This window comes from Heteronotia binoei, chromosome 21, assembly GCF_032191835.1.
Source record: "Heteronotia binoei isolate CCM8104 ecotype False Entrance Well chromosome 21, APGP_CSIRO_Hbin_v1, whole genome shotgun sequence".
Taxonomy (NCBI): Eukaryota; Metazoa; Chordata; class Lepidosauria; order Squamata; family Gekkonidae; genus Heteronotia; species Heteronotia binoei.
In genome coordinates this window covers 169,342,440-169,370,056 of record NC_083243.1, presented here as the reverse complement: position 1 = coordinate 169,370,056, position 27,617 = coordinate 169,342,440, and the positions used below count along the sequence as shown (strand labels likewise).

General features: G+C 44.6%; 1 protein-coding gene across 2 annotated transcripts in view; it reads left to right on the top strand.

The window, feature by feature from the left end:
* Positions 1-3,293: 3,293 nt before the first annotated feature.
* STX3 (syntaxin 3) overlaps positions 3,294-27,617 on the top strand; it is a 66,672-nt gene continuing 42,348 nt past the window's right edge. For both annotated transcript variants that reach the window (XM_060261226.1, XM_060261224.1), the window contains exon 1: positions 3,294-3,628. In XM_060261226.1, the coding sequence (XP_060117209.1) occupies positions 3,599-3,628 (30 nt within the window). In that variant the 5' untranslated portion in view covers positions 3,294-3,598. The remainder of the gene's footprint in view (positions 3,629-27,617) is intronic.

The following is a 27,617-nucleotide window of genomic DNA, read 5'->3' as shown; positions in this document are numbered from 1 at the left end:
GCCTCTGCAAAGACTCTTTGCCTCATTCAATAGTCCTTAAACTGCACCACAATATCTCTGGTATAAGACAAATTGTCTTCACATACCTTGCCTACACGATATGCTTTTTGGATGAGTGGAAGAACCTCGACCTCCAGGTGGATTACTTCAGCAAGCCAATTTGCCATGAATATATATACGTCCATTTCTGCTTCCACATCCAATTTAAAGCCTCTAAATGTTAGGCACAGCTCCCGGCTACGAAAGTCCACTGCCAAAACCCGTTCCCTCGCCCATGCATCTGTTGTTATCGCTTGAGCTTTTTTCAACGCTTCTTGTGCCGTCAGGGTTGCTTGCTTACAAGAATTCTCTAATTCATCCAGACGCTGACACACTGGTTGAAGTATAGAAGTTATGTCCTCTCGTATTTCTTGTCTTAGTTTAGACATTGCCTGAAACAATAAATTCACCGTGAGAGGACTTTCTGCAGGTGGTTCCTCACATCTCTCCAAGCTTGCATGGGAGGTGGAAGGCAGTTCCAAGAAATTAGTTAGAGGCTGAAAGCTTTTTTCCTTCTGCTTGGTCTTTTTCACCCCTTTCGGAGGCGTCTTTCAAAAGTTCAAAAATATAATTTGAAGGGGTAAAAAATGATATAACTTTGGAGCCAGCTGGGAGAGCGTTAGGCAAAGGCTCCTGACCGGATATTGGTCAAAGCCACTCCCTCCCACATATCGATGTTAAATAACACTAGAGAGAGGATTGCCCCTGGGGAACTCCACATACTAGTGGGTGCCTAGTTGACTACCTCTCTGCCACCCTCAGTCTTCAGTCCTGAGAACATGAGGTAAGCTACTTCAAGGTTATCCCATGAACTCCTCTATTGGTGAGGCAGTGGGTCAAAAGATCATGGTCAACTGTGTCAACAGCTGCTGTAAGATCAAGCAACAGTAGAGGCACTGACCCCTTTAATCCAACTGTTTACATAGGTCATCTATGGGGGTGACCAGCACCCTCTCTGTCCCATGACTGCGGCAGAAGCTAGAATGGAATGGGTCCAGTGCCAATGTGTCATCCAGGAATTTCTGGAGTTGTTCTGCTGCTGCTCTCTCAATTCCCTTACCCAGAAATGAAAGATTCAAACTGGGTGGTAATTGGACGGATCCATAGGATCCAAAGCTGGTTTCTTCAAGAGTGGTACACCACAGCATCTTTCAATCCCTCCAGCTAGCCCCTTGAACCCAGGGAAAGATTAATGATGTCTATCAGGGGGACATATTCCCTCCCCAGCAGCCTTCACTAGCCATGAGGGACTAAGAGGCATATGGTCGGCCTAACAGCACCCAGAATCCTGTTGGCATTGGCTCAGAAGAGTCAGCTGAAGACATCAAAAACAGAATCCAAAGCCAGCCAAGGAGCCTCCAGTTCACGAACTGTATCAATATTGGCCAGGAGGTCATGTCAGAGCAACAAGATTTGCAGCAAAAAAGTTCACAAAAGCTTCACAGCTGATAGCTGAATTGCTAACATTTTGAGTTCTCTTTGTAAGAGAAGTTCGAGACCTAATTACCCTAAGCAACTGTGCTGTGTGTGAGAGAGCTGCTGGATGCAATGAAGGCTATATTAAATTCCTTAACAGCCTTCACCTCCACCTCATAGGATTTCATAAACGTCCTATAAGATGCTCCTGCAGCTTTGTCATGAGTTTGCCACCAAACTCGCTCTAATTATCTGTTTATTAACCGCTTCTCCTATATGCCACATCCCTAGTAAAAATCTACTATTAACCCTGGTTGGGAAAAAGTCAGGAAGCCATTTTAATTAATTAAGCAAAGGGCCAAGCTAGATATGATGAAAGCATTCTTGTATGAGTACATTCAATAATTCATGTATTTAGGAAAGGGTGCCTGGGTGAAATCTATTTTTAAACAAAAACTCTTGAGAAAGAAGTCTTATGAAATTCTTTTGAACAAAATTGTGACCCAACTTTCAACATATCAGAATGGGCTTGACAAAGTCGTTCCTTGCGCTGAGATGCAAACTCTGGAGAAATGTATTCTCCCCCAACAGGAGATGAGGGGTGGGGTTGCCAGATTCAGGTTGGGAAACTCCTGGAAATTTGGGGATGGAGCCTGTGGAAGACAGGGAACAATGCCAGAGTCCATCCTCCAAAGCATCCATTTTCTCTAGAGGGGAACTGATCTCTGTAGTCTGGATATATAAGCTATAATTCCTTAGGATCCCCTAGTCACACTTGGAGGCAGGCATCCCTACCCTACTATAACAATATATGATCCCAATATACTGTACAATTTTAATAAATTTCCCCAAGAAGATCAGAGCAATTCTTCACTTTCAGGCTTCTGTAATGAAATTACTTATAATGTAACAAAATTTTGTATAGCAGCATGCTCAATACAGAAGCAGATGACTAGGTCTTCAAATAACTGACATCCTCTATTGTGAAACGTATACAAGAATGTTGGATTATAATGGCACATGAAAGTCTTTTCTGTTAATCTTGATATTATACATGGTCATTTTTATTGTTTTTATTGATCTTTTTGAGCTGGTCTTGTATAAACTAAACTGGACATGTTAAATATAGTGAAATGCAGATTCTTCCAAAAGAAGGCAGCCCTTCTTGAACAAGATGACTCTCCACCTGTGTCCAGTTGTTCTACTATTCTCTTAAGCACACAAAAATAATCAATGTAATGATTTGTATTTAGAAAATGTTTTGAATAATAAGAATAACAGCAAGAAAACTTTCTGCTTGGATCGGTGTTAGTCCCCTGTTCCTTTTTTTCACTGTCTCCTGTGCCTGTAACTTTCTGTATAGGTGTCAGCACTGATCTGCATCAGAAGATTTTTCCCACCCCCGAACTTTTTCTGCAGACTCCCCTTAATTCTCCCAGTGGAAACAAAGCTCTTGTAGCGGCTCTCACATGTGTCTGATCGTAGTTTGCCCGCCGCTACTAACTCCCTTTATTTTAAAAACGTTCTGTTGTATGCTTATCGGGGCATACCTGCTTGTTCTGCAATAGATTTATTATTAAAACGTGTGTCATCAAATCGTTATTATGAAAGCAGCAACCACCTCCACCTAAAGGTCACTTTCTTCATGGTCTCCCAGTCCTCAAACATCCACTGTTTATGTTTTCCATAAGGTGAAACACACCGGTCAAGGAGGCTGTCCTTGGGCGCTCCATAACAGGCGTGACGGACAACCACCCCCATTCTTGGCCAGGCGATATCTCTTTAAGAAGCTTTCGGCTCAGGTAAAGGAGGAGGTGCCTGCCGTTGCCCCTCCCTCCCTTTCTGTATGTCACTGTGGATTAGCAGCTGCGGGCAGCTCAGCGGCAGAGGATCAGACCACATACTCACAGAGAGACAGATTTAGCTTTACCGGGCGGGGGAGGGATGCATGTGGAGTTTTTCCTCCCGTCCTGATGAAACTCAACCGCTCCTCCTAGCGAGCGCGAAAAGGAGGAGGAGGAACCGTCTTATTTTTGCTCTGCGTCGGGACTCCACTTCCTGGAGGAGCCCTCCCTTTGAGGAATTTCACCTGGGATCCCTGGTCCCCTACAGACAGGAAGAGCAATAGCAACACCTGTCCAAAATGAAGGACCGGCTGGAGCAACTGAAAGCGGTGAGTGCCACGGACCCCATTCATTCCTCTGGCTAGGGTGGGGTCCCCGGGACGCACTCTCTTCACGGCGAAGAAGCGGGGCGGGACACTTTATCGGTTTTACAGCTGAATGTTGTTACTTGTAACTGTGTGTGGGATTTATTATTGATGCCATGAGGCAGGGCTGCAAGAGTGCTCGGTTTGGGAATTATTAGTGGCAATGAGAGAAAGGAAAGAATTAAGTCTTGCCATGACGGCTTTAACAGTCTTGTGTGGGGGTTATATTCTGTGTGTGGGGGGGGGTCACCTCCTTCAGTGATGATCTGCTGCTGCTTAGTCCATCCTTAATCTTACCTTTCTTCATGAGGAAAGGTGAGGTGGACATTTTGCCCAAGGTAAGAGTAAAAAGAGTGGGAGAAGGGGGTAGTGGGAGAACTGTAATCCAGTGGAGTTTAAAGTTTCTTTGCCACAAGGGCTGGAGAAATGTAGGTAGAACTGCATTCTCTAATTGTTGAAAAGGTGGGGAAGCTCTTTCCAAATCCTACACAATAGCAAGTTTTATGTTTGTAAAAACATGCACTTCTGAAAGCCAATGCTGGCTACTTATCAAACGGAGAGGTAAATGTGCATTCCAGTTGCATGCACACCAATGTATGTGTCAACATAGCACAGATCTGGCTAGGAGGCAGAGGGAAAAGAAGGCAGCTGTAGGCTTTGGAGGAAGTTTACTAAGACTTAAACGAGGAGTGGGTTTTATAGGATGTTCTTGGAAGAGGCTAGTTGGTTCCTTCTGTTTTCACCCACTTCCCACCAAATGTTTCATTAAGATCAGTAGGCTGGTAACTTCCTCCTTCTGGTTTCTTTCCTTGTGACACTCCTCTTCTTCCCCACCCCATGCTCATTAAAACATATGCCCCAAGATACAGTTGTGTAAAATGTCTTTGAAAGAGTTTGGCTAATCTAGGGGTTAGGCACTGCTATATCTTATGTAGACCTCCAGTTTAATGCTTTTTATTTTACTATTCCATGCCTTGTAATTGTAGGGGGACTGTATAGTGCCTGCAGATAATCCTTGTTTCAAGGTGCTGTTCCTTATTGCAAGCTCTTGGGTCACTGACAAGCATGATGGATATCCCTCATCTCAGAACATGACAGTTTCTGAGATGAAGCATTTCAGTACTCCAGATTTTCTTAGTTTTCAAATATAATCTGACAGTCTAGTCTAAAATACACAAGCTTTGTTTGTAAGATAGGTTTGCTTGCAATTTTCCCAACTGTTATTATGAACAAAGCTCTGTGGTGCCACTACAAAATTGGTGCCACTACAAAATTGGTCACTCTGTGTAGGTCCACTGCCTCTCTCAGGTTTTGTTGCCAGAAAGTGCTGTTAATTCAACATGTGTCAGAGTAAGCAGAGGCCTAGACATACTTCTCCATTACAGCCTCCTGAGGTAACTTTGCTCATCTCATAGAATCATAGAGTTGGAAGGGACCTCCAAGGTCATCTAGTCCAACCCCCTGCACAATGCAGGAAACTCACAAACACCTCCCCCCTAAATTCACAGGATCTTCATTGCTGTCAGATGGCCATCTAGCCTCTTTTTAAAAACCTCCAAGGAAGGAGAGCCCACCACCTCCCGAAGAAGCCTGTTCCACTGAGGAATCGCTCTAACGGTCAGGAAGTTCTTCCTAATGTTGAGCCGGAAACTCTTTTGATTTAATTTCAACCCATTGGTTCTGGTCCTATCTTCTGGGGCCACAGAAAACAATTCCACACCATCCTCTATATGGCCTTTCAAGTACTCAAAGATGGTGATCATATCACCTCTCAGCCGCCTCCTTTCCAGGCTAAACATCCCCAGCTCCTTCAACCTTTCCTCATAGGACTTGATCTCTAGACCCCTCACCTTCTTCATCACCCTCCCCTGGACCCGTTCCAGCTTGTCTATATCCTTCTTAAAATGTGGTGCCCAAAACTGAACGCAATACTCCATGTGAGATCTTACCTGAGCAGAGTAAACCGATACTATCACATCACGTGATCTGGACACTATACTTCTGTTGATACAGCCCAAAATTGCATTTGCCTTTTTAGCCACCGTATCACACTGTTGACTCATGTTCAGCGTATGATCCACTAAGACCCCTAGATCCTTTTCACACATACTACTGCTAAGACAAGTCTCAGACTTTTTCAGATGACTGTCTTCCATTTAAATGGGCATACTGTCTTTATGCTCAGATAGAGAGGGTAGTTTTCTTTCATCTTCTGCTTCCTGTCACAATGAGCCCCCCTCCCCGAAATCAGTTGGTTCTAGACTGTTGCCTAATGGCAAGGAAGGATGCTGTAGAAACTGAGCTGGCTGTGCCACCTTGAAGCGATGGTCTCTCTTCTGATCTTGCAGATCAAATGTAACATCTGGGTTAGCCAAAGTGAAGAATGGGAAAATACAGGAAGTGGCCTAAAGCCACAAGAATTACTTAATTTATGAGGGGAGAGGTGTTAAACTATGCCTGGAAGCTGGAAAGACTGCCTTAAGTCTACAAGACTGGCTGAGGCAGCATGATAGTGGTGAGAATGCTCAGAAGCCGCCTCCAGATTCAGGATTTTCTTTACAAATGCCAAAGGCAGCTAAAATAGATTATTGGTTTATGTGCCATCTGAATGAAGGGTAAGCTCTGCCCTTGAATGGAAGAGAAAATATAGATAGAATGTATCTGTCTCAAGTTACATAACATTTTATTTATGGGATTTTTATTTAGTTGCCACTCACCCAAAGGGTTTCATGGCAACTTACAACATTAAAACCAATAAGGTAAAAACAACTTAAAACAAATATAAAATATTAACATTAAAATATTCAGATATGTGGCTGTCAACATACCACTATTAAAACAGCCCAAACGCATGGTTACCCTCCAAAGGCCAACTTAAATAATTCAGCTTTGCATGCCCTGCAGAAACTAAACAAGTCTGGCATGCACTCTTGGTATCATCCAAGAGTGCATTCCACAGGATAGGGGCCACAACTGAGAAGGCCCTCCCCCTGGTGACATCTAACAAGCCATCCTGGGGCCAGGCACCTGCAACAGGCCCTTAGATGATGACCAAAGAGAGAGGCGGCGGGGGGGGGGGTGTTGTAATGTGTTACCCTATGTGGTTGCAAAGGTCTCCTGATTTTGTTGGGGGAATTAGCAAGGAGACTTAGGCTATGCAAGAGTTGGATAAGCAGGATCTCCACCTATGTATACTGAGATTTTTCCCTCAGTAGAACTCTCAAATGAACCAGGCTGTAATTAATATTTTTAATTAAAGAGAATTAAAGAAATACAATAAAACATATTAATTGGAGAGCACTCTATAAACATACAAGTTCGGAAAATAAAAGGTAGTACCTTTATAGAGTCAAAGAAGTGAACTTTTTTCATGGGACTATATTTACCTATCCAAGGAACAGAGATCCAAAAAGAAGGGTGAGCAAAATGAACCACCGTTTCACTCAAGGAAGGAGAGGCGCCCAATCTCGTGTTGGGCATGTAAGACAGTGAACATCCAAACACACACATACACACAATCACACAGTTACACCATTGAACAAAGTGTGGCTTGATATACCCTTTGGACTGTGATGCGATTGTGCCTAGAACAATGCTGTGATGGTATTTGTGAAACAACGTGTCAGAGCAAGGAAGCTTCATAACTTTCCTAGCAATTGTAAATGCAATGTAACATTCATGTGAAAATGTCCATTGTTTTTGGTGACCTCCAATAGACAGAATAAGACAACTATCACACAAAGGATTATGAAATTAAAATGGTTTTTACTAGGTGCTTTTTAAAGGAAAACCACATAAGGAAAGGATAGGTAAGGTAGGGAGTTGATTAGTTTTCTATCCTTTTCTAGAAATTAATCTTTGGCATTAATGGCTTTAAATAGGGAAGGGAGCTCCCAGAAATTAGACTCTTTTCACAATGCACCTTTAAGATCACTTTCCCCAGACAAACTTCTGGTCAGCGTTTGATGGCACACATTCCATGTGACTGTAGGACCTATTTTGATCCTATTGGCAGACCAGGAAAGAGTCTAGCAGGGGTAGGGAATGTTGGCTCTCCAGATGTTTTTTGCCTACAGCTCCCATCAGCCCCAGCCAGCATGGCCAATGGCTGGGGCTGATGGGAGTTGTAGGCAAAAAAAAATCTGGAGAGCCAACATTCCCTACCCCTGTGACTCTGTGAGATGTAGCAAGAAGGTTGCCTGTCATCACCTTTCTTTAGGTACCAGACTAGTCATTCTGAGGGAAGAGTCTAGACATAACAAATGGGAGAGGTAATCTCATAGCCCTCTTGACATTGAGGGCTTTGAAGGTTAACACCCAACATCTTGAATTGAATCTAGAGACTAATTGGTAATAAATAAAAGTCACTGCAGAGGCAGGGAACATGTGGTGCTGGTGGAGGGCTTTTCAGCAGATTCCACCAACATCAGTGCACAAATAATTCTCCAGTTCACATGAGATGGGACTCTCCTGGCCACTGCAGGTTGTTTGCAGCAGGGTTAAAAAAGGACAGATATTTGACAACCTAGTAACTTATGGTGAAGGAGCTGCTGAGCGTGCTCTCATTGAAACTTCCTTGATAAGAGCTTTGGATTCTGTTGTATTGGCTTTATTTTTCCAGTTCAGCTGATATGAGTTAAACAGAAGTGTCAAACAGATGAGGTCAAACTTCAGGTTTCCCAGGCATTATGGCATATCTTGCTCCCCACCCCCCAACACTTCTGTGGTGGAGCCCTTGCATGTCCTGTTGACCTAAAAGTAACTGTGCTGGATTGAAACTCAACCAAAACCCTATGTCAGACTTCAGCTGGGTGGATGGAAGAGGTCATGGCCCAGAGCAGGGCTCTGTAAAGTTTCAAGTAAGTGCTTTTTTCCTTTGACATTCCAGGAACGTGTCTGTATTAAAACTTTTGCAAAAAAAACCCCCAGCAGTATACAACTGGCAATTTAAAGATTAACAGATTTATTGTGGCTCAAAGTTGAAATTACTTCAGTCCCACTTTGTCAGATGTGTGAATTGTTAGCCTCAGATACATACATGCACATGGAGACAGTTGTTAAATTGTAGAGGTCAGAATAGCATGAAATGTGAGTGGTAATAAAATCTGTGACATTCCTGTAGAAAGCTCAGATGTATGCAATGTGAGCACAAGTTACTGTTCATAACTGGAGTAATTTGTTTCTCTCACTGCTTTTTGGGAATGTAGACATTTTTATATCAAATCTTTGCTTGTTTATTGTCTAACATTGACTTTTTATGGTTGACACACTGAAGAAACATTGGTGGCAGGTGCTGCCATATGAATGCCACCACAGTCCTGCTGCTGGAGTAAATAAAACCAGTCTTTATGGAGAGGATAAACAGAGAACAAATGTATAAATATTCAGAAAATTGGTTCTAGTCCACAAAAAAGCTTACGCTACAATAAATGTATTGGTCTTTAAAGACGGTGGTAATCTGTATTGGGACTAATTTGAACAATGTATAGAAAGTCTCTTTGCACTCAGGGTAACCCAGATTTTGTGCCTAGGGAAGCCGAATTCTGTAACTGAATTCTGATGCAAACATTGCAAGTACTGCTCTGGACCATAATCTCTTCCATCCACCCAGCTGAAGGCATCCAAAATCATACCCATGCTCTTCACAGTTGTGTTGTGTCAGTAACACCCCATCAAGAGCTGGGAGTTGGATCCTTAACCCTATCAATAATTTTTGTTGGATTTAATTTCAGTCTACGCTGCTTTAATCAGCCAGCCACAGCACCAGACTTCTGGCTAAAGTATCTGGGGTGGCATTCGCCTGGTCATCCATCAACAGGTACAGCTGGGTGTCATCAGTGATAACCCAGCCCAAAGCTCCAGACTAGCTGGGCAAGGGGGCACATGTAGATGTTGAATAACATAGGAGAGAGGATTACCCCTTGAGATACACTGCATACCAGAAAGTAAGGTGGTGAAACTCTCTTCCTGAGCACCACCCTCTGTCTTCGACCATGAAGAAATGAGACCAGCCACTGTAAGGCTGTCTCATGTATCCTCATGCCAGTGAGGTGGTACGTCATAAGATTGCAATCAACTATATCAAATGCTGCTGTCAGATCAAGTAATAACAGCAGCGCTGACTCTCCTGAATCCATGTGTCTTTGGAGCTCATCTTTGAGGACAACCAAAGCTGACTCCATCTCGTAGCTAGGACAGAAGCTGGATCCAGGACAGATTAATCTTCCAGAAGAGCCTACAGCTGCTTGGCCATTGCTCTCTCAACTACTACAAGTCAGGTGGAGAAGGATTGAAGGCCACTGTATTGGACTATGATCCAGTTGAGCTTCTGAGCTGGGTGATCAAAGCAACATAAGACTTTACAACCTATGTATCGTAATACATTTAACTTTTCTTAATGTCAGGCACCTGTTGACAGCTGGCAAATTCATAATGTAAGACAAGCAAGACTTGGGACTACAAAACCTACAGCATCACCTAGTAAACCTCCAAAGCAGAGTGGGGATTTAAATCTGGTTGTCTGACCCTCTGGCTTCTCTATGCTTGTTCTGTAGACCTTTTATTTCCTTGAAGGGCATTATATCTATGCCATATTTTTCAGCTGTACTGTGACTGAAATGTAAATTGCCTTTGTGTTTTTTGCTTTGCTTAAAAAGAGGAGGCTTGCTTTGTATGAGTCTTGGCTTTGCAAAGACCAGCGTTGCCAATCTGCTGTGCCCTGCTCTCTGGAAATGACCACTCTGCTCAGAAAAATGTGTGAGAGCTGGTTGGTTTTTCTGTCTGTATCGAAAAATCACTGGGGGCAGGGCAAAGAGAAGGAAGGAGTGACAGGGGTTTAGTCAGGATTATAAAGCCATCAGGCCAGAGAAGAGGAGATAAAACGCTTGGGAGAGAGAAGAGATTAATTTTATTTTTATTCCTCGTGGACTCAAGTCCAAACAGACAGAAAAAGTGGGAGGATATGCAAGCAGGAGAGTTCTTAAAGGGAAGGATGAGAGGGGGAAGCTTTCTGGAGAGCAGTTCCTGGACACACTTCCTGAAGGAAAGGCTCTTCCCAAGAGGTGATTGGTTTTTAGGGAGGGGCAACAGACTCCATCCATTTCTGTTTTGGATATAGGTCCTTTTCATTCTGATCTTTGACTGATACAACTACTGTTGAAACCAGTGCACATTAACCACGTGGGTGCCACATGCAAACCCCACACCACTCTCACATTTTTTTAGTACTGTAGCCAGGTAAGAGTTATACCAATTTTGTTTGTATAGACCAGGTTTATTCTGTAGATTTTACTAGAAAACTTGGACTGTCCCCACTTCCCTGGATTTCCATTTAAAGATTTTTTCAGAACCAACCAATTCTGTAAGTGGTCAAAATTACTACAGGGGAAAGTGTATGTGGTTAACCATCTAAATACAGCTTGCCGCTCTCAAACGTCTGATGTTCGTATCTTGTGGCTCTCAAACATCTGGTATTTATTCTATGTGACTCTATGTAAAGCAGTTTGGCCATGCTTGGTTTACAGGGTCACCAGACCACAGAGTCAAAGGACAGTATATGTGTTAGAGCCTCCAGGTGGCACCTAGAGATCTCCTGCTTTTATGATTGATTTCCAAATGATCAAGATCAGTTCCCTTGGAGAAAATAGCTGTTTTGGAGAGTGGTATTAAACCCAGCTATTGTTAATGAATGAGCTCTGGGAAAGGGCAGGCCTTTTTTTGTAGCAGGAACTCCTTTGCATATTAGGCCACACATCCCTGTTGTAGCCAGTCCTCCTGGAGCTTACAGTAGGCCCTGTAAGCTCTTAGAGGATTGGCTACATCAGGGGTGTGTGGCCTAATATGCAAAGAAATTCCTGCTACTAAAAAAAAAAAGGCCCTGGAAAACGATATGTGTAAATTGTACTCCAATTAGGGTTGCCAATCCCCAGGTGGGGGCAGGGGATCCCCCGGTTTGGAGGCCCTCCCCCCACTTCAGGGTTATCAGAAAACGGGGGGAGGGGAGGGAAATGTCTGCTGGGAACTCTGTTATTCCCTAGGAAGATTTATTCCCATAGAAAATCATGGAGAATTGATCCGCAGGTATCTGGGGCTTTGAGGGGCTGTTTTTTGAGGTAGAGGCACCAAATTTTCAGTATAGCATCTAGTGCCTCTCCCCAAAATATCCACCAAGTTTCAAAAAGATTGGACTAGGGGGTCCAATTCTATGAGCCCCAAAAGAAGGTAACCTTATCCTTCATTATTTCCTATGGAAGGAAGGAATTGAAAAGGTGTGCCGTCCCTTTAAATGTGGCCAGCACTCCCTTTGGAGTTCAATTATGCTTGTCACAGCCTTGATCTTGGCTCCACCCCTAATTTCTCCTGGCTCTACCCCCAAAATCCCCAGATATTTCTTGAATTGGATTTGGCAACCCTAACTCCAATGCTGACTTTATTCGTTATTCAGTCAAATGGAAAAACCTTTAGAAAAAAAGCATGGAGACATTTTGAGAAATATAGCAGCAAGATTACCAGTGGTAAAACATATGGCTTAGAAACTGCTGGCTAACTATGATTTTTGATAAAATAGCACTCTGTAAGCAGTTGAAAAGAGAGGAAAACACTTTCACAGGTTCTTTGTTCAGAAATGGTGCTTGTTAATAAGTTATTGGAACAAAGTGAAACCAAAAGAGATGGCTCTAATAACTGTCTTGAGATATATCTGAAAGTTGTTAGGAATGCATATTAGTCTATTCCAGTGGTCCCCAACCTTTTTGGCACCAGGGATCAGTTTTATGGAAGACAGTTTTTCCACCGACAAAGGGGTGGGGGCGATGGTTTCGGGATGTTACAATTGTGCACTTTATTTCTGTTAGTTTGGTGTGGTAGTTAAGTGTGCACACTCTTATCTAGGAGAACTGGGTTTTGATTTCCCACTTCTCCACTTGCAGCTGCTGAAATTGCCTTGGGTCAGCCATAGCTCTCACAGAGTTGTCCATGAAAGGGCAGCTGCTGTAAGAGCTCTCTCAGCCCCACCCACCTCACAGGGTGTCTGTTGTGGGGGAGGAAGGTAAAGGAGATTGTGAGCCACTCTGAGTCTCTGAAATTTGGAGTGGAAGGCAGGATATAAATCCAATGTCATTGTCAATACTGCAGTTTACCACTCTGCACCACAGGGTACATGCATACTTTAAATTAAAAAAAAAGGCTCCAATGCTTCCAGCAGTTAAAAAAAAACTTGATGAAATGATATTTTAGACCACTTATCTTCTGACTTTGCGGCACCAGTGTAGGAGGTGGAGTAAAAGATGGCTCTGGTGATGCAAACTAATTATGGTATAGAGATAGAGGGGAAGGAAATGGAAAAAAAGCCACTGGTGATATTGATGGTGCACAGCATTCTTCATGAGATGAACGTGCAAACCCAAAAGGAGCTGGAAGCAGAGATACACAGCCAGACAGTGAATGTAAAGAGCAGAAGAACTGTCTGGACCCCTCAGGAGTAACAGCTACCAGGCTAGGTGGGACAGGTTGGAACAGTTTACCAGAGGCTGAGTTTTATTGATGTAATTTTTCACTCCTCCAGATAAAGCTGGCATAACCTAAATGCATGCTCAGAACACACCAAGGCCACAATGCCTGGCTAAAAATCTGCCATGGTGCTTATAAAGTTGCTTGACCAAGATTTTTAAAAATTCCGTAACACCCCTAATTAGGTGGTTAGCTGTGGCAGAGCAGGGTCTGAGGAAGTGTGCATGCATACAAAAGCTCACGCCTGGATAAAACTTTGTTGGTCTTAAAGGTGCAACTGAACTCAAACTTTGTTCTACCCTTAATTAACTTATATCTACGTTTATCATAGATAATGTTTTTATTCTGCAAGCTGCTTTAAAAGCAAAGTGTAGAACTTCATATTACCAGTAGTTCCTGGGCTTGTTTTCCTGGCAGTGTTTTTTTTAAAAGAACTGGTGATTTTCATTTGGAACACAGCATGGAAGATCACCCTCTTTAAGTCAACCACCCCCTTTAAGTCACAGCCCCCAAAGTTGGATATGAAGCAGAGAAATAACGAGGTCCACACAGACTTACTGGTTTGAAGCGAGATTTACTTTATGGTACCATAAGCAGAACCCAGTTGGGCATGGGCCCCCAAAATGACTGAGTTAAAAGCATTCTACATACAGACAGTTTTATTCACACAGAAAACCAGCAGGCAGGCATACAAGCTTATCTGATTTCAAAGGGTCCTGCCTCCACTAAATTCCTCCCTGGTAAAATTCCATGACTAAGTTTCCTTACTTATCTATCACAGCAAGTCGCCTGTAGGAGGCTGTTTCTCTTATCTAATCTTACAGTTGGAGCTCACACCCGCTGGGCGGTAGAGTCAGTTTCTAACGGCAGTTTTAAAACAGACCCCTTAGTTTGAAGACAAAGCATATTTTTACCCAATATGATAAATATTATTATTATTGGGGGTATTAATTATTTAAGGGCTGCCCCTTCAGATTCTAAGCTGCTTTTCCTCTTGGTGAGAGGAAGATATCTACATTTGGGTATCGATTGGGTTGTACTTGTTGAGTATGACAAGGTGATACTTGATTTTTTTGAATAAGATGTGGGTGGGCTGTGGCTCACAGTGGGATTGTTGCCATGGGCCCCTAGAAGGCCTTCCTGCCACCTTATTTGAAATACGTGCAACCAGGGCTTTTTTCCGAGCAGGAACGTAATTCCGGCTTGCTTGGTGTCAGGGGTGTGGCCTAATATGCAAATGAATTCCTGCTGGGCTTTTTCTACAAAAAGGCCCTGTGTGAAACAATGGTGACATCAGGGGGGGTGGCCTAATATGTAAATGAGTTCCTACTGGGCTGTTTCTACCAAAAAAGCCATGCATGCAACAGGTTGCCTTTATATTTAGTCAGTACATTTGTTTTCTCCTTCCCTTCCACCAAAGTCCTTCAGGCCCAGTGGACTTATTCTCTTCCCTCTTCTGCTGTATCCTGACACCAACCCTGTGGAATGGGTTAGGTTGAGGGGGTGACTTGCCTGGGGTAAACCAGCAACCATTAAAGCAGATTAGGGATTTGAGTTTGTTTCTCCCAGATCCTAGTTCAACACTCTAACCCAGGGGTGTCAAAAATCATTTGTTAGGAGGGCCAGATCTGACACAAATGGGACTTTGTGGGGCTGGGCCATGCGTGTCATAAAATGTAATGTTAGGTAGCAAAGATATAAACTTTATAAAGCAGACAGACAAACACAATTAAAGATATTATTTTAAAACTTAAAATACAAACATACAAACTGCTTTTTTTTTAAAACGGAAAGTTGGGGGAATAGTGAGATTTGGCAATACAATTTTTTAAAATAACACATCAAGAAAAAGCAGAAGGATCACAGCAGAAACTAGAAATATAAAATGCTCTGAGCCTGGGAAAACAATGAAATGGCATTGCAAACTTCTCAGATTGGCAATTGCTCTCTAGTATAATATCCCCCTTTGGCTGAAGGTTCCCAGATTACTCACTAGGTCAGGTCCATTCAGCAGAGACAAGCTGGCTCAAAGCATCAACCCTTTAGGGTTTGTAGAATCTTTCAGGCTCAAGTGACGTATTCTACTGGAGACAGTTTTCCTTTTTCCTTCCAAGAAGGTCAGAGCGCCTGCTCCGGCTGCAATGCCACTGAGGATGTTCTCTGCAGCTGAGAATGAAACGTCTGGAAGGAAAACTTTCTCCAGTAGAACATGGTACTTGAGCCCGAAAGATTCTACAAACCCTAATGATGTTACCAGCCGTGAAAACCTGAAATCTTTGATAACATCAACCCTTTATTTGCAAGGACACAGCTCCAGGAAGCCTGGGCTTCAGCTGTCTGTATAGGAACTTGAAAAACATTGCAGCACAGACAAAGCTGCAAGGAAAATGTGGAATGGATCTTCCATCTAGGTCTCTGGGCCCTATCTATCTGGACACAGAAACCTTAATGGAAAATCCACTCCATGTTCTCCCCACAGCTTTGATGGAAAGTCTGTTCCATATTTTCCTTGCAGCTTTGTCTGTGCTGCAGCTTGAAAAGACAAGGCAGAAAGAGCAGGGAACTAAAAGAGAAGGGAACTTTGTCAGCCTTGAAGCTTCAAATGATGAGGACAGGAGGGGGGAGGGGGAGAACAGAGCCCTGGGGGCCTGATTTAAAGCCCTAGGCAGACTGGTTCTGATCTGCAGGCTGGATATTTGATGTCCCTGCTCTATCCTATTTTCCATACTACTTAGATTCATTAATGAGAGGCAAAGACATTCCATGCTTACTTAGAGGTACTCTTTATTATATAACATTTTGATTTTTTTTATTTAAAAAAGAAGGGGTGATACCAAATGGATATAGGCAATTCCTCATTATTTCTTTTGAGTTTTGCCGGAAGTTAGAGCAAATTAATCCCTTCAAAAGAAGTTAGAATTTGAAAGGGAATAAGTGGTTGTGGTATGTATTGGAATTCTTGGCGTTTTTCATGATCAGTAATGCTATCGTTGCTTTTGATATATGACAGTTCTATGAATTAATGTCCTCCAAAACATCCTATTATTAACTGTCTTGTTCAAGTCTTGTAAACTGAAGGCTGTGGTGTCCTCTATACCAGGGGTCCCCAATCCCCGGGCTGTGGATCAGTGCCGGTCTGTGGCCTGTTAGCAACCGGGCTGTGAGTTGTATAATTATTTCATTATATTACAATGTAGCAATAAGAAGACGACATTGGATTTATATCCTGCCCTCCACGCCAAATCTCAGAGTGGCTCACAATCTCCTTTATCTTCCTCCCTCACAACAAACACCCTATGAGGTGGGTGGGGCTGAGAGAGCGCTCCCAGAGGCTGCCCTTTCAAGGGCAATTCCTGCTAGAGCTAAGGCTGACCCAAGGCCATTCCAGCAGCTGGAAGTGGAGGAGTGGGAAATCAAAACCTGGTTCCCCCAGATAAGAGACTGCACACTTAACCAACACACCAAAATGCACTATTGTATCATCCCGAAACCATCGCCGCCGCCCCCCCCCCCCCCCCCGGTCAGTGGAAAAATTGTCTTCCACAAAACCAGTCCCTGGTGCCAAAAAGGTTGGGGACTGCTGCTCTATTCCATCAATCAATCTCATGTTGAGTCTTCGTCTTTTCCTGCTGCCTTCAACATTTCCTACTAGGGTTCCCAACCCCCAGATCTCAGTGGAGGTTCCCTTGCTTTTCAGGGCTTCCATCCACTGCCAGCCAGCTAGAAGAAAAAGAAGACTGCAGATTTATACCCCGCCCTTCTCTCTGAATCAGAGACTCAAAACGGCTTACAATCTCCTATATCTTCTCCCCCCGCACAACAGACACTCTGTGAGGTGGGTGGAGCTGAGAGGGCTCTCACAGCAGCTGCCCTTTCAAGGATAACTCCTGCCAGAGCTATGGCTGACCCAAGACCATTCCAGCAGCTGTAAGTGGAGGAGTGGGGAATCAAACCCGGTTCTTCCAGATAAGAGTCCGCACACTTAACCACTACACCAAACTGGCTCCAAACAGATAGGCCGAACAGATAGACAGGTCCTCGACCATATAGGGCTTTAAAGGTCAAAACCAACATCTTGAAGCAGACTCGGAACACAATAGTGCAGCTCTTTCAGCACTGGTTGCATGTGCCCCCATCGAGGGAGACCCATTAACAGCTGTGCTGCAGTGTTCTGCACTAGCTGTAATTTCCAAGTCAGGGTCAAGGGCAGCCCCATGTAGAGAGCATTACAGAGATCTATTGTCGAGGTGACCATGGCATGGATCACCATTGCTAAGTCATCATGGTCTAGAAAAAGGGCCAGCTGCCATGCCCGCCGAAGATGAAAAAAAGGCAGATTTGGCAGTGGCTGCTACCTGGGCCTCCATAGCTAAAGAGAACTCCAGGAGCACTCCCAAGCTCTTGACCTTAGGGCAGGGGTGGGGAACCTTTTTTCTGCCAAGGGCCATATGGATATTTATAACATCATCCGTGGGCCATAAAAAATAATCAACTTAAAAAACAGTGCTCTGCCGAGGGAGAATGATTCAGGCCAGCAAAATTAAAGCAAATAATTGTTTTTCTATTTGAAGTCATGTGGGGGAGAGCCTAATCTGGCGCGTGCGCGCATACACACACACACACACACACACACGGCCTGCAGCCCTAGGCAAATGCATAGGTCCAGGGCTTTTTTGTAGAAAAACCCCAGCAGGAACTAAGTAGCATATTAGACCACATCCCCTAATATTAGCATATTAGGTCACACACTCATAAGCATATTAGGCCACACCATCTGGGATAATCAAGTGCAAACTGAACTGTGACAGTAACTTTTCCAGGCCCTGCAGCAATTCTGGCTGGCCAGCCAGGCCCCAGGGAGGCTGCAGCACAGTACATCTGGGCCCTGTGATCCCTGCCTGGCCCTGGGGAGGTTGCTGCACAGTGCAGCTGGGCCCCACAATCCTCGTTGGCCAGCCAGACCCCCAGAGAGGCTGCCACATGGCTCAGTTCGGCTCAGCAATCCCCAAGGTCCACACCAAGTGACCTCATCCCTGCCTTCGGGGCTGGTATCAGTGGCACCCCGTCAAGTGCTGGCAAACAAAACTCCTTTCCTGAGCACCCTGAGTCAGATAGAGAATCTCCATCAGGCTTGATTTGATCTAGAACACATTTGTCTTTATGGCAGGCCACAGTATCCATAGAACTACCCTCCAACACTACATTTCAAATGATTCCACTCTCTTCCTGTTAGCTTTCTTCATTGTCCCACTTTCACAGCCATAGATATTAATAGGGATATACAATGGCATACATTATCTTGATCTCAGTCACCACCAGTGACACATCCTTATATTTAAGAATGGTTTCTAGCTTCTTCATGGCTGCCCTTCCCAAGTCTCAGATTCCTTCTGATTTTTTGGTTGCAGTCTCCCTTTGGGTTGATGATGGAGCCAAGGAATAGAAAGTCTTTTTAGCAATTTCAGTTTGTTCATCATCAGCCTTAAAGTTTTGGAATTCCTCAGTAACGATTACGGACGGACGGAAGGAAGGAAGGAAGGAAGGAAGGAAGGAAGGAAAAAGCCAGAGAAAGCCTTGCCTCAATTGACTGAGGGAGGAGGGAAAGAGCCAGAGAAAGCCTTCCCTTGATTGTCTGAAGGCTCCTCCCTCTTCTTCACTGGAAGGAAAACAGCCAGAGACGGGGGTGGGGGGGATGGCATCCCATAGCAGTGGACCAGAGAGAGAGAGATAGGAAGGAAAAGATTGAAGTCCTGTGCTTAATGCCAACAACGTTATCAAAGAGAGTGTTGGTCTGAAGGGTATCACTAAAGGCCTTTGAGGGAGAACTCATTGGGGCCAGTTCCAGGTTGGTAGGAAATTCCTGGAGATTCTGTGGTAGAGTTTGAAGAAGGGCATAGGAGTTAGGGTTTCAAGAGCAAGATCTGCCAGACCCAAGTTTTTGCTGTGGAAGCTGACTGTGTGATTTCAGACCAGTCACAGATTTTCAGCCTAACCTACCTTACAGGGTTGTTGCAGATCAAAGGGGAGGGTAGGAGAATGATGTAAGCTGCTATGGTTCCTCCTCCCACTATGAAGAAAGACTGTGCTTTTCCTAGGTAGAGGCTTCAGGGTAGGGGGAGGCAATGGAAAGCTGAAGTCAGAGGGGCAGATAAAGGAAAGTAGATAGAGTTGCCAAGACCAGGTTAGGAAATTCCTGGAGATTTAAGGAGTGGAGCCTGGAGAGTGTGGTTTTTGGGGAGGGGTGGACCTCAGACAGGTACAATTCCATACACTCCACCCTCAAAACCTGCAATTTCCTCCTGGGAAACTGCTGTTGCCAATCTCCAGGTGAGGGCTAGAGATAACTCAGAACTACAGCTGCTCTCCAGATAGCAGAGATCAGCTCCACTTGAGGTGTGGGGGAGTGAATGCCTTCACTTGGGTGGGTGGGAAGACAGCAAGAGTGGGGGGGGCACACACTCAAAGCCTCATTCTAGAGCCTGACTGTTGTATTTTTCTTCACAATGGGCCTTATTCCTAGTAGCTAATAATACACTTTCCCTGTAAGAGGCATTACATGGTGCTCTTGATTGCTGTTTTTCGGATATGCGTGCAGGAGTTGGATGACTAGTTATAAGCATAGTTTCCATGACCTGGGGCCAGGGGAATAGTGAGACAGCATAACTTGTGGGATGAGCTCAGGTGATATTTCAGGTAGCTTTTTTTTCTTCCTGAAAATGAAACAAGAGTTCAGTGCAATGTAAATATGAGTAGGTTTGCCAACAAGTCTGAACAAAAATGTCCTGTCTCTTTAATAGAAGCTTAATGTGTAGGAACCGGCAGTTGAAATTGTGACAGACGGGGTAAGTTCTGCCTCTCCCTCAGACCAACCAATGAGGACTTTCAGAATGTCGGGAGAGACAGTTGAGAATAGCAGTTAGTAGAGGGCAGCTTGGGCACTGAGAGGGGTAAAGGAGGAGGATGTCTGACAGAGTAGATCTGTTCAGAAGAGCAGCTTACAGCAGGCTGAAAATAGTCAATTTGTAACTAAAGATTCCCAGTTGCAGATTTCAGTTCAAAAGTTCAATAGAAGTGAAACATTACTACTTACACCTTATTTTCCTGAATGTTATGTTCATACTATAAATAAAAGTTCACTTCTTGTTTTGGTTTAACCCTGTGGGCTGCGTGTCTAAAGAAAAGAAGCACACAAACACAATTTAATATATTCATCTATACATATTTTGCAGGATATGATTAAAGGGTGGCATTGAGTGTTTGAGCACAGCCTTAGTCATTCTCTCTGTGTGAGGGCTTATTATTAAAAGGGGCTGGGCTACCCAGTGTCTGTGGATGTCTCTGGGAGTGAGAAGGAAGACCTGACGCGTGAAATAGTTATGGTTCCCTGTATCTTTTAAAACAGACAAGAAGGGTGGTGAACGTAACAACCTGCCATTGAGCCTGAGAGAGAATGGTTGCTGAGGGTTGTAGGCATGCTGTGTTAGTGGAAAGGGGAATCACGGAAGCTTTCATGATATGGAGCTAAATAATCCTCTGCAGTGCTTTCATACACTGAATAACACACTTTCAGTCCACTCTTAATGCACTTCAGTGTGATTCTTTGCAAGTGGATTTTGCCATTTCTCACAATAAAATCCAGTTAAGTGCATTATTAAGCCAGTGTGAAATCACAAGCTTCTATTAAAGAGGCAGGGCATATATATATAAATTTTTGGAGGCTGTTGGCAATGTCAGTGTACCTGTGAAAATGATGCATGTGGGTTGTTCTGCAAATCGCTTTCCATGTTGTAATTATTTATTTTATCTATCCAGTGGTTACTTAACCTAGGCCTTGCAGTGTGGTTCAGGGGTTCTAATCTTGGTGTTTCACTCGAAGTGTTCTTAGTTTAATATAGTCTCTTTCTCTGTGATACATATATAAGGTTGGCTGACTGACTCTCTAAATCACATCAGAGCTGTTTGGCCTATTCTGTCAAAGTATCAATGAGAAGTATTGGTTACCAATTAATCCACAAACCAAAACTTTGTCTAAAAGAATAAGATCTACAATTATTTGTTTTCCTTATAAATCCCTGCCAGATGACCAATGAGCATTTTGTTCTCAGTGTTTTCTTGTGTGTTGAGTAATGTTCAGACAGAGAAAAATCTGGACTAGGTCTGTTAAGTAAGCATCTGGAAGTGGGAGATAGAAGGCAGCTGTTACAGTGGCTGTTTGGCTGATTAGAACATGCAAAGTTCAGCTGTATGCCAGTGAAGATCAAATACATCTGTAGGAGTGTGCCCCCCCCCCCAAGCTTTCAAATGTTGACTTCATCTCAGTTGGTGGGTGGAAGTATTTGCTGTGTCATGCAATTCATGTCATCAGTGAACAAGTTATGTTTTCCCCATTTTCTTGCCTTTTGTTGACTATCAGTTCTAACCTTTTCTCATTATGGAGCACCTTTGGTTTCTGTTGACATCATTGTTAATAAAAGTGATTATTGAAATTGTTTGGATTGTGGCACAAACATTAATCTTCTGCAATATCTCAGGTATCATTAAAGACACATTTGCAGGCTCTTCATTATCTTTCCCGGTGGTTTAAAGTCTCTCTCTTGGCTGAGAGTTACCAAGAAGCCATTAGCTAGAACATGAATCAACCAGGGCATTTCTTAGGAAAAGCAGGGGTGTAGTCACTTGTAGGTCAGACTTGCATAAGGCTTGTGGCCTAGGATGTCTGTTCAGAACAGCGGTTTTGGGCAGCCACTTCAGTTCTGACAATGACTGTGTTATGAAAAGTTAACCGATGACTGACTGGTTTTGGATGATATGTTCTCTTTTGGACACCAACTCTCATAAGTTAGGGGATGTGCAATAGGTAGACTGATCTGGTGCAAACTGCCTTGGCACACAGACAGTACATTAACAATACCTTATAACTGTGCTGATGCCATATTGTGGAGAGATCCTCTGTGTTAACCAAGCATGTGTGCAGGTTTTAATGTATTTGTGTGCTCCCAACCAAATATTCTTGAGGCAGTTCATAGTAAAATGCAGCTATACGTTCAGCAAAAGATTAGATTGATACAAGTGGAGACCAAAATGTCAGAGGAAAATGCCCCCCAAAGTTCCAATTTCCTTCTGCCCATTAAGCAGGAGGCCTCTGTTCCTTTGAGTTCCCATCACCCCTGTGGGTACATAACTATCAGTAGGAAGGGTTACCAAAGGGACTCCAAAGGGTTACCAATACAAATTAAATGGCTTATTGGAAGGCACCATTGCATCATACACTACCAAAGCAAACTGAGTAAGGTGCATGATATAGGAATACATATGAAATAGGGTTGCCAACCCCCAGCTATGGCCTGGAGTTCTTCCAGAATTATAGCTGATCTCCAGAGTACAGAGAAAATGATAGCTTCAGAAGGCAGACTCTATAGTATATGGGGTTGCCAATCCCCAGGTGGGGGCAGGGGATCCCTCGGTTTGGAGGCCCTTCCCCCTCTTCAGGGTCATCAGAAAGCGGGGGGGGGGAAGGGAAATATCTGCTGGGCACTCCATCATTCCCTATGGAGACCAATTCTCATAGGCTATAATGGAGAATTGATCCATGGGTATCTGGGGCTCTGAAGAGACTGTAGAGGCACCAGATTTGCAACACAGCATTCAATGCCTCTCCCCAAAATATCCTCCAAGTTTCAAAAAGATTGGGCTGGGGGATCTAATTCTATGAGCTCCAAAAGAAGGTCCCCCTATCCTTCATTATTTCCAGTGAAGGGAAGGCATTTAAAAGGTGTGTGGTCCATTTAAATGTGATGACCAGAACTCCCTTTGGAGTTAAATTATGCTAATCACACCCTTGCTCCTGGCCCCACCCCCAAAGTCTCCTGGCTCTACCCCCAAAGTCCCCAGATATTTCTTGAATTGGACTTGGCAACCCTATTAAGTTTACCATCTATAAATTCCCCTCCACAGGCATTGTCCCCAAATCTCCAGGAATTTCCAAGTCAGGGGTTGGCAACCTTATGAAAAATAATTGGTACTAAATCATCATCAAGATGTGTGTGGCTTCAGCAAATAATATGGCATTACAAGAACAGGCAGTGCGTAAGCATGATGCCTTGGTAAGCTCCATTCATGCCGCCCCTCCCACCCCATTGAAACCACAGGGCCCCTTGACCTCCCAGAGCTGCCACCCCCCCACCAGCCAGACCCCCCCACCACCTTGGCATGGGAGAGGGTGCCAGCACAGGAGGGCAAAGCGATGGCAGAGCCCTCCCCCTGCTTGGCTGGGTTTAATAGTGAAGGATGGAGCCATGACAGAATTAGATGAACCAGACTCTGCCCTCACAGAGATACATCACTAAGGGTGGAGGAGGAAGGAATGGCCCCCCCCCCATCATGTCACCCGCTGTCTAGCCCCAGGAGCAAGGGCTGTCTCACAGAGCTCCAGGCCCATGTCAGGTCAAAAGCAGAATGTCAGCCCCTGCCCACCACAAAGCAGCCAAGCCTTGAGACCTGGCTGAGCCAAACATGCACTAGCTCCACCCCAGACGGATGCTGCACGTTGAGGTTTCTCTGGTAGTGGGGCTAGGTGGGGGGAGGAGGGGGGGCAAGGGGTGGGGAAGGATAGAGGAGACAGGGCTATGTAAGGGAATGAGCCTGACAGGCTGAGAAGGAGATGGCTGGGAGCTCCGCAGTGGAGAAAGAGAGATATCAGAGCACCAGCAGATTGAAGAAGAAGGCAGGTGGAGTAATTGCCTTCCCAACCATTTCTGAGGTCTTGGGGTGACTCCAAAAAGGTGTGTAAAGAGGGAGAACTGCCCAGCAATGGCGACCAGTAAAGCACCCCAGGAGTGGAGGTGGAATGTGACACATAATCAAATTGAGAATACACTTGAAACAACAAGTTCCATGAGTAAGTCCGATGCATTTTAGCAACTCTAAAACCCTAACTATTAACTGCCCTTCTAGTTATAGCTCGGTTTGGATCTATCAAGGTCACTATCGTCTACTCAGACTAACAGCAGCTCTGCAGGATCTCAGACAGAGGACTTTCACATCACCTATTGCCTTGTCCTTTTAATTGGAGATGTCAGGGATTAACCCTTGGACCTTCTGCATGCCAAGATAAGACTCTACCAAAATCTGGGGGAGAAACCTAGGGAGGGGAAGGAGCTCAGCAGGGATGTGATGCCATAGAGTCTGTCCTTCACAGCTGCCATTTTCTCCAGGGGAACTGATCTGTATAGACTGGAGATCAGATGTAATTCTAGGAGAACTCCAGCCCACACCGGAAGGATGGCAGTCCTGCAAACAGCCAGAGGTGCTTCCTTATACATGGAACCCAGTCCTGTGCAATTTGGTTGCCTAAAGAAACCAACAGCCTTTTCATTGTACCTCAGCAGCTGCTTATCGTAACTCAGTTGACAAAGTTAATATTAAAACAATCACAAAAAAATAAATTGAAAAAGTCCAACAATCCATGCTTCTCCTCACCACATAATAGCAGGTAAGGTCAAACATTGTTTGGGTTATCAGATGTGAAAGTCTTCTGTAGTAAAATTCCGCTTGGGCACTGAATACAAGTTTTCTCTCGACATTGTGGTATTTGTCAAGTCTTTACAGCTGTTTGTGGTTAGATATTCTTCACAGACTGCACAACAATCATTTGATGCTGTATTACTGCAGTCTCAGCAAAAGCCACAATTTCTGGTGGTAAACTACACAAAGTCAGGACCTGAAATTCATTTTGTTTAGAGATAGGGGCTGTAACTGTGCCATTCCAGGGCCAAAAATGTAGTGGATTAACACTGCCAACCATCTGTGAAAGCATCTGTCACAGAGAAATGCACACACAGAGAAAAAGCTAGGTATACTTGTCATTATGCAATGCTCCTTCGTGCCTAGGTTTCCCATGCCAGCAGTAAATGACAAGGGATTGGTCAGGCCTTTAAGCATAACAGTGGATTTTCATATTCTTCACAGATTAAAGAAATGCTTGTAACTTTCCCAGTGTAATTGGATGGGTCATCACTGCCTGTTCAGTCTGGAGAAGAGGAGGTTGAGGGGGGACATAATTGCTCTCTCTAAGTATTTGAAGGGCTGTCACTTAGAGCAATAGTCCCCAACCTTTTTGGCACCAGGGACCGGTTTTGTGGAAGACAGTTTTTCTGTGGACGGGGGTGGGGGCATGGTTTCAGGATGATACAACTGTGCACTTTATTTTGGTGAGGTGGTTAAATGTACAGACTCTTATTTGGGAGAACTGGGTTTGATTCCTCGCTCTTCCACTTGCAGCTGCTGGAATGGCCTTGGGTCAGCCATAGCTCTTGCTGAGCTGTCCTTGAAAGGGCAACTTCTGGGAGAGCCCTCTCAGCACCACCCACCTCACAGGGTATCTGTTGTGGGGGAGGAAGATAAAGGAGATGCAGAGGGATGGATGGGATATAAATCCAATATATTATTATTATTGTTGTTGTTGTTGTTATTACATTGTAATATATAATGAAATAATTATACAACTCAAGGCCCGGATGCTAATAGGCCATGGACTGGTACCAATCCATGGCCCAGGAGTTGGGGACCCCTGATATGGAGGACACCCCACAACCTTCAGTTTACAAGACTTGAACAAGGCAGTTAATAATAGGATGTTTTGGAGGACATTAATTCATAGAACCAGTACCGGTCCATGGCCCGAGGGTTGAGGACCACTGACTTAGAGGAGGGCAATGAGCTGTTCCTGTTGGCATTAGAGGAGACGACTTGTAATAATGGGTTTAAATTAAAGGTGGGAAGGTATTGACTGGATGTTAGGAAAACCTTTTTTTACAGTAAAAGTTGTTCAACAGTGGAATCAGCTACCAAGGAAGGTGGTGAGTTCCCCCTCACTGGCAGTCTTTAAGCAGCATCTGGACCAGGGGTGGGGAACAGTGGCTCTCCAGATGTTTTTTTGCCTACAACTCCCATCAGTCCCAGCCATTGGCCATGCTGGCTGGGCTGATGGGAGTTGTAGGCAAAAAAATATCTGGAGAGCCACTGTTCCCCACCCCTGATCTGGACGAACACTTGTCAGGGATGCTCTAGGACCACAGGTGGCCAAACCTGCTTAATGTAAGAGCCACACAGAATATATGTCAGATATTTGAAAGCCACAAGACACAAATGTCAGATGTTTGAGAGCTGGAAAGAAGGAAAATAGATGGGGGAGAGAGGAGGAAGAGAGAGGTGGAAAGAAAGCAACTTTAATTTTAAATGCATCCTCCAAGCCACTGGCTGTCTTGGCTTGGCAAAGTACTTAAAGAGACAAATGTGGTGAGGGCTTCGAGATACAATGAGCTTTTTCCCACACAGCTTACCGCGGAGCGAAGTCCCTCCTCACCGCGCAGCGTCTGCTCGGATTTCCCACCAACTGCTCCGCAGAAGCAGGAAACTGAGTTTTAGCAATTTACATTTGCGACGCAAAAGGCCCGGCACTTCCTGCTTCCGCGGAGCAGTTGGTGGGAAATCCGAGCAGACGCTGCGTGGTGAGGAGGGACTTCGCTCCGCGGTAAGCTGTGTGGGAAAAAGCTCAATATGTATGAAAGAGCCACAAGTGGCTCCCGAGCTGCAGTTTGGCCACCCCTGCTCTAGGCTGATCCTGAACTGAGCTGGGGATTGGACTAGATAGCCTGTATGACCCCTTCCTGCTCTATGATTCTGTGAGTCGGGCCCTATCATTTCACATAGCTGAAGGTTCTGCTCCAGTTGCCGTTTTCATCTAACTTGGAATAGAATTGCTCCTCAGTGTTATCACCAGTTCAAAATATATCTTGACTGGCAGCTATCTATGGTGTTTGAAATGGCTGGCTGTGCTGTTTATGGTGTCCCAGCATACATGCATATGTGACTGTACACATTTTATTGTTGTTGCTGTCAAGTCACAACTGTCTTATGGCAACCTCTTATGCAGTTTTCATGGCATGAGAGTTTCAAAAGTGCTTTCCCACCTCTACGTCATGACCCTGGTATTCCTTGGAAGTCTCCCCAGGGACGTAGCTAGAATTTTTCTTTGGGGGGCATTTAAGTAAGTCGGTGCACCCCCTCACACACACACACCAGTCACCCACCCAGCTCCTCCACCTGTTTTGGGCACGAGGAGTGCAGGACGCACCAACAGCAACCCGGCCCTACCTGCCTGCCCTGTGCCAGGAAGCCCTGCCAAGCTGACGTATCAGCATGACTGCAGTGGACGCCAGTGGCTCTGTGTGTCAGGGCAGGCAGGACAGTGGTGGGATTGGGCTAGGCTGGGGCTCAGGAGTGCATGCATTGAGTGCAGCCAAGGCAAGCGGAGAGCGGCAGGAGAAGGAAAGATTGCTGCCTTTTGTAGGTGCCTTCTGCCCTTTTATGCACCAGCTCCACTAGCTGCCTTGGCTGGGAGCATAGGGAAGTGTGCAGGCATGAATCACAGGGGGTTGTAAGCTAT